Source organism: Mercenaria mercenaria, unplaced genomic scaffold (assembly GCF_021730395.1).
Source record: "Mercenaria mercenaria strain notata unplaced genomic scaffold, MADL_Memer_1 contig_3922, whole genome shotgun sequence".
Lineage (NCBI taxonomy): Eukaryota > Metazoa > Mollusca > Bivalvia > Venerida > Veneridae > Mercenaria > Mercenaria mercenaria.
In genome coordinates this window covers 55568-62411 of record NW_026462110.1, presented here as the reverse complement: position 1 = coordinate 62411, position 6844 = coordinate 55568, and the positions used below count along the sequence as shown (strand labels likewise).

At 37.5% G+C, this 6844-nt stretch overlaps 1 protein-coding gene across 1 annotated transcript; it reads left to right on the top strand.

Moving 5' to 3' along the window:
- Positions 1-3332: 3332 nt before the first annotated feature.
- LOC128553532 (uncharacterized) lies at positions 3333-6598 on the top strand. Its single transcript, XM_053534714.1, has 2 exons — positions 3333-5440; positions 6421-6598. The coding sequence occupies exons 1-2, from the start codon at positions 3333-3335 to the stop codon at positions 6596-6598; spliced, it is 2286 nt and encodes a 761-aa protein (XP_053390689.1).
- The last annotated feature ends 246 nt before the right edge of the window (positions 6599-6844 follow it).

Genomic DNA, 6844 nt, shown 5'->3' with positions numbered 1-6844 from the left:
AAACTCCTTACCAGGTAGAGATAGGTCAAAATTGGATGTTACTTTGCATGTTTTACTACAGAAAAGTGGTCTGGATTTTTCCCTACAACCATTAATTCCACCAATGACCATTAATAAAAAAGTTACAATATCAGTTATTTGCAGTAATAACAAAAGGAAGTAATTCTAAATTAGAAAACTGGTTCTTGGGCAAGACGCTCAGTGATGGTGTACAATTGTGCCAAGTTACATCAAAATTCCTCCATGAAGAAGAAATGTTCCAGGCAAAGTCATTCGTGAATTTGACCTTTGACCTCTAAGTGTGATCTTGACCTTAGACCTAGGAACCTGGTTTCTGCACAGCAATCTTCATCTCATGGTGGTTAACATCTGTACCAAGTCACATCAAAATTTCTCCATACATGAATAAGAAATGTCGAGAACAAAGTTTTCATTCCTGTATCTTTTGACCTCTAAGTTATATGACCTTGACCTTAGACCTAGGGACCTTGTCCTTGCGCATAACACTCTGTCTCATGATGGTAAACAATTGTGCCAAGTAACATCAAAAACCCTCCATGCATGAAGAAGATACGCTCCGGACAAAGTCATTCTTGAATTTGAAAATTTTCAAGGGGCCTATAAAAACACAAAACAAAATGTCAGGTATTAACTGCTACAAATCAGCACATTCTGTAAATGTGTAACTATAGTCTCTGTGCCCCCCCCCCCCCCACACACACACACCCCACGCCTCCCACCTCTACTACTCCGGATTTTACTGGCTAAACAAGTTTGATATTGTTTAATTTCTGTATAGTAATTTGAAACAGATCTACAATGCTTCATCCTAAATACATGTACCTAAGCCCCAGCTGCTGTGTCTGAAATTATTTTGTCTTTAGAGGTTTTTAAATTTCGTTCTACGTATAAATATTAATACAAAACCGATGGCCTTTTGAGTAGGGCCAACCTAGACTTGATGATTATGATATGTAACAAGAGCTGTCTAAAAGACAGCACACTCGACTTTTCTCAGTGCTTAACTCTGAATTACAGCATTGCCAGTCAAAAATTTACAAAACTTTAACCAAAAAGTTCTAAGTTAAAAAGGGGCATTACTGAGTAAAAATTCAAACCAGCTGCATAGAGATAGTTTCTCCTGGTGTAGACTTTGATTGTAAATATCTATTGTTAGTTTCAAGTCAAACACTTTGATAGTAACAGAGGTATTTGACTTTATCAAAATCTTTTACCAAAAAAATCTAAGTAGAAAGGGGCATAACTCTGTTAAAATTCAAGTCAGATTTATAGATATTGTTTCTCCTGGTGTAGACTTTGATGATAGTAAATAACTAATTTAAGTTTCAAGTCAAAAGCTCTGATAGTAACAGAGATATTTGACTTTATCAAAAACTTTAACCAACGGTAACAGCGACAGCGACACGGCTCTACTTTTTCTTTGAAAAGTCAAGATAAAAAGGATTTGATACAAGTTTATTAGGTACTTCTACATATCTAATCTCAAGTTATAGTGGATACAAAGACAAAAGCTTATAAAGTTTTTACTGTGTGTTGCCATAGTAACTAGGGTATTCTCTCAAACTTGTGTTGATTTTAACGAGAATCACTGTGGTGAAGGTTGAATATTCTCGCAAAATTTTACAACAGAGATCGGGACACTTATGCTCATACACTGGTTGAATAAAAGTACAAACCTCGAGGAGATTTATGTTCCGGTTTCTGGTTCATCTGGTCCTCTATGGCCTGCGCCTCGGCCCGCATCTGTGACATCTGTGCCAGAACATCCGTGTCATACCTCCATTTTGTAAATATGCCTGGCGAATTGCACTGAAAATATACAATGTTCAAAATGATATAATTTTCAAACTAACTTTAAGTGTAAATTCAAGGAAATGTCTTAACCCTGATCATGCTGGACACTGATGTGTCTTTCAACCAGTGTAGATTATCATCAGCCTGCATATCTGGCTTTGTTTGCCATTCAGTCAGTATGTTTTGCTAAACATTCCTTTTTAACAGTTAATGGTACTGTCCAAATTGATAGATGGGAAAGTTCTTTATAAAAATTAGCAGTGTAAAGGTTACAATTACAATTTAATAATACGCCAAAAGATATAGATAAAAGAATGAGAAATTGATCATTTTCATTGTAAAAATGATTATGTTAAGGCATAAAATGCCGCAACCAGCTTTTTTCTCTCAGTAAGAAAGTGAATCACAGGAAATAATGGGAGAATCACCCTTTTTAAGACACACATAATTAGGCAAACTCAACTTAGCTAAATAATCTTTTTGGTTGGGTTTCGTTAAGTCACACCTACACAATTATATGCCATATGACAATTTTCAAACTTTGATGGTTGAGGAAGACCCCAGGGACCCTTCCATGCATCATTTTGTCACTGGCAGGCACCTGGATATAACCATTGCCTTTCTGTGACCTCACATGAAGAATTCAATGCCACAAGTGAGGATCAAACCCACATCAGTAAGAGGAAAGTGATGTGAAGGCAACAAATTTAACAGCTAAGACATGGTATCCCCAAGTGCTGAAACATAGAAATCAAAATTTTGTACCATCGCAAAAATTTATTAAACCTTCGGTCATTTCTGAAATGCAACAAAATAATCAATAAATCAAGAAGATAATCCAAGAACAGGAAATGTGGAGCTATTTCTTATATATATCTGTTGAATAAGGATATAATAATCAAATAACTTGATAATTTTGTTGTTTGAACTGTTCGGTTTTAACCTGACTGCCACACTGAAAATTAGACTGTGTTTTATCATGCTTAATGTGATTACCTTTGCTAAGACATTATTACTTACACTACTAATTCTCTCAAATGGACTTGTCCATCTTTCGATTTGGGCAATACCATTTATTATTTAAAGGATGAAAATTTACTGACTGAATAGTGAAAAGTACAGTCCAAGATCAGCACTACATGTACTACAAAAACTGCTTACCACGGCCATTTCTATTCCCATTAAACAATAAGAAACAACCTGTGAACGAAAACGTGTGTATGTATTTTAAAACACAAACGTCTTTTGTTTAACATCAAGAAAATATGGCATATGTGTTTAAAAATATAAAGACTTTTATTTAACATCAAGAAAATATATATAATTATTCCTTTGGCAATTAATGCTATCATATTTGGCATAATCCTAAATTACCCACTAAGACCTAAAGGAAATAATGAAAAGGTAACAAATCTCCAAGACTTACTAAAACTGACTTTATTACAAGCTAGATTAAGAAAGCTGAATGAAATAGCCAGTCTACATAGAGGTAGAGGTTTATTTTATCTATTTTCAGAATGTTTCAACAACATGCTTATATTGAGAATGTGTCACTGAGACTGTCAGAGGTTCTTGCTGATATTGGCGTGAATGAGAGGATTATCCTCAAAAAAAGGAGAACATGGCTTCTGGCGGAATCTATGGGATCTATACATACAAGATCAACACAACTACGGAATGTGAATTGTTCAGTATACTTCTTAGGCAGTCAGTCCGAGGGTTCCACTACACTGGGGCTAGATTCAGACATTGATTGTCTTTTATGTTATAATAAAATTAATGTGATACAAGACTGGGCTGATTGGGAACCTGGTGTACGCAATCACTTGATTATCCAGGATGACACTCTATCACCTGGTTATTGTCTACTACAAACCCTGTGTGTTGATGTTCCTCTTCCTTACAATAATGTACCTAATCCATATCTTTTCAGAAACAGCATGGGAAAAATATTAATGAAGAATTCTTTCATGTCAGTACTGACAGCTCCTATCACTGAGGGAGGTATAAGACATGGTCCAGCATTAGCATGGCAAGGACAACCTGGGGTTTATGCTCATGATATTGTTTTTGCCTTCCACTGTAAATCATGGCCTCTACAAGCCAGACAATGGCTATTTCAGCAAGGTGTTGGTCAGTGGCCTTCAGATCACATGAAGAGATATTGTAGCAATACTGGATGTTTTGTTGTTGGAGTTGGAAACAAGAGCAGTGACCATGAAGAAGTCGAATGGAGAATATCAACATCTCTAGCTGAAAGGTGTTTAATGTTTAATCTCAGTATTACACAGATTCGCTGTTACATCTTGATGAAGATGATATTAAAAACCTTCATCAAGCCACACTTTGAAGACACCATTTCAAGTTATATGTGTAAAACAGTTCTGTTCCGCTGTATTGCAAATACAGAGTCTAATGTCTGGAGAGAAAATAACTTACTTGCTTGTCTATCATTGTGTATATTTACCCTGTACAACAATACTTTTAATGAAAACTGTCCTCATTTTATCATACCTGGAAACAATCTGATGAGAGGACATATTTCTCGTGAAACTAAACCTTACATTCTTGAAATACTGCTGGTTATTATAAACAGTGGAGGGAGAGCATTACTGGGTATTGAGTGTGATGCTCTTGGTGACAGGATTCAGATGAAGATGAGTTATTTTCTCTCAGTCAAAATAAGTGACATCATTTCTGGACACTTATTACTTACAACTGTAAAAAATGCTTTACATATCGTCCAAAAGGAACTTTGTATTTTAACAAGAAACAGAGGCTATGAAGAAGCTATACGTCAACTACTGAGGGATATTATAAAACTAGTTATTATTTCTAATCAATGCCAAGGATTGGACAAAACAGCTTGCAGCCTTATGACTCCATGGTTCTGTACAACCCTGGGATCTATCCTGGCATCCCAGAGCATACATCAGTGCAATGCTATATCAGCAGACGCTCTCACCTGGATCTCACTGGGTCTGAACACAGATGTTGCATCTAGTAAACTGAAGCTAGCATCCATGTTGTACTGTTTAGGGGATACTCAAAGAACAGAAATTATTCTCAGAGATATCGAAGCAAACTATGACTTAAACAATGTTGAGCCAGCTTGTGTATGCTATGGTTTCATCTGTCAACCTTACAGAAGAGGCTTCAATGAAATCTGTGACAATCATAACGAAGAAGCTGTACAGTATACTGCAGCATCCTGTGTGAGATTTCTGCAATGTGAAATTAATTGTGTTCCACATGAACTGAGATATGAAGTGTTCAGATCTACACAAGAGGACCTCGCTTTCAGAGGTACAAACGATGACTGGATGGACTTGGCCGTGACAGATTCTCTTCCTTACCTCTACTTTCTACAATACAAGACCTACACCAACCTTGGGAGACATGAAGATAAGCATAGAGCTCTTTCTAATCTTATGAGAACGATTGACCAGGAACCAAACCTTGCACACAGGGAAACAGCCCTGAATATACTGGGACAGTGTATGGAACAAGAGGACCAAGCTAGAGATGCTTTACGCTGTTATTCATTATCCCTAAATGTAAGGGAGAGAAACAATGCTGCCAACATACATATTTGTAGACTTTTATCAAATATCATATGTAACCAGTAATGGGTAGAAGAAGCATACATTATCTTGTATCTAGTTGAGAATATAAATGTATTCAACAGGTACTGGTCTTTAGTTTCTGTTTTGTGGAGTTTGGTCGATACGGAAGGAAATTAGTACGTTATTCCAGTCCTATAATAAACAGTTACTACTTTTTTCTTCCGAGAAAAATTAAATAAATTTATAAAATATAAGTAGAAGTATTATTATTAAAACTGTGCATTCAAATTATTTCAATGTCTACGCATTTTGTGTGTTTACTGTTGAAGAATGACAGAATCTTGCAACAAGTGCACAGTGGTGAGCTTTTAAAAGTTGACTGGAGGAAACGAGATGTCCCATAAGCTTGAAAGAGCCATTTGGAATATTTGCACCAAAGGAAAGGAACTACAAGATAGTCAACCAGTTCGAAAAAAATCCCGCTGCTCATAAAAAATAGGAAAATATTATTTGCAGTCTTTGCAAAAAGACTTACATCATTCCTGGCAGACAATGTCTACATTAGCTCTTCAGTCCAGAAGGGGGAGTTCCCGGTTTCTCCGGCTGCGTAGAACCACCGGCTGCGTAGAACCTACAAGCGCCATCACTTAGGCGAAGACATGACTTAGCCAAAGGCTACGGATCCATACCACACCAGCCAGTCTACAGAGCCCCATTTGGAATATTTGCACCAAAGGAAAGGAACTACAAGATAGTCAACCAGTTCGAAAAAAATCCCGCTGCTCATAAAAGATGGGAAAATATTATGTGCAGTCCTTGCAAAAAGACTTACATCTTTCCTAGCAGACAATGTCTACATTAGCTCTTCAGTCCAGAAGGGGGAGTTCCCGGTTTCTCCGGCTGCGTAGAACCTACAAGCGCCATCACTTAGGCGAAGACATGACTTAGCCAAAGGCTACGGATCCATACCACACCAGCTAATCTACAGAGCCCTCAAACACTACCATGTTGACCGACACATTCTGAAAATATTCAACAGCTACCTGGATGGAAAAATGTTCCGGTTCACTGTTGGTTACCAGCTGACCGACTGGCAGAAGTTGGAGAAAGAAATTGTCACCGGATGCACAGTTTCCGTGGTACTCTTCATCATGGGGATGAATCTACCGATCTACGCTGCCCAACGAAATACTCATGGACCGAAGACAGAATCATAGATCTATCTCCCATCTAGCCTAGGCTTCTTGGATTACCTCACACTGACAACAACGAGTCACATACAAGCTAGCTGGATGCGGACAGCTCTGACAGACTTTGCCTCATGGGATAGAATGAAATTCAAGGCTGCTAAATCCAGATCTTTCACCATCAAAGATGGACAGATGACTGCGAGGTTCAAACTTCAAGAAGAGAACGAGGAGATCCCATCTAGAGTGAAGAGCCCGAAAAAATGCCTCGGCAAG

Bases quoted from the DNA above. Each gene is read 5' to 3' on its own strand.
- LOC128553532 (XM_053534714.1), top strand. From the start codon at position 3,333: ATGTTTCAACAACATGCTTATATTGAGAATGTGTCACTGAGACTGTCA. The intron at 5,441-6,420 runs GTAATGGGTAGA...AATATTCAACAG, and splicing joins TCAAATATCATATGTAACCA to CTACCTGGATGGAAAAATGT.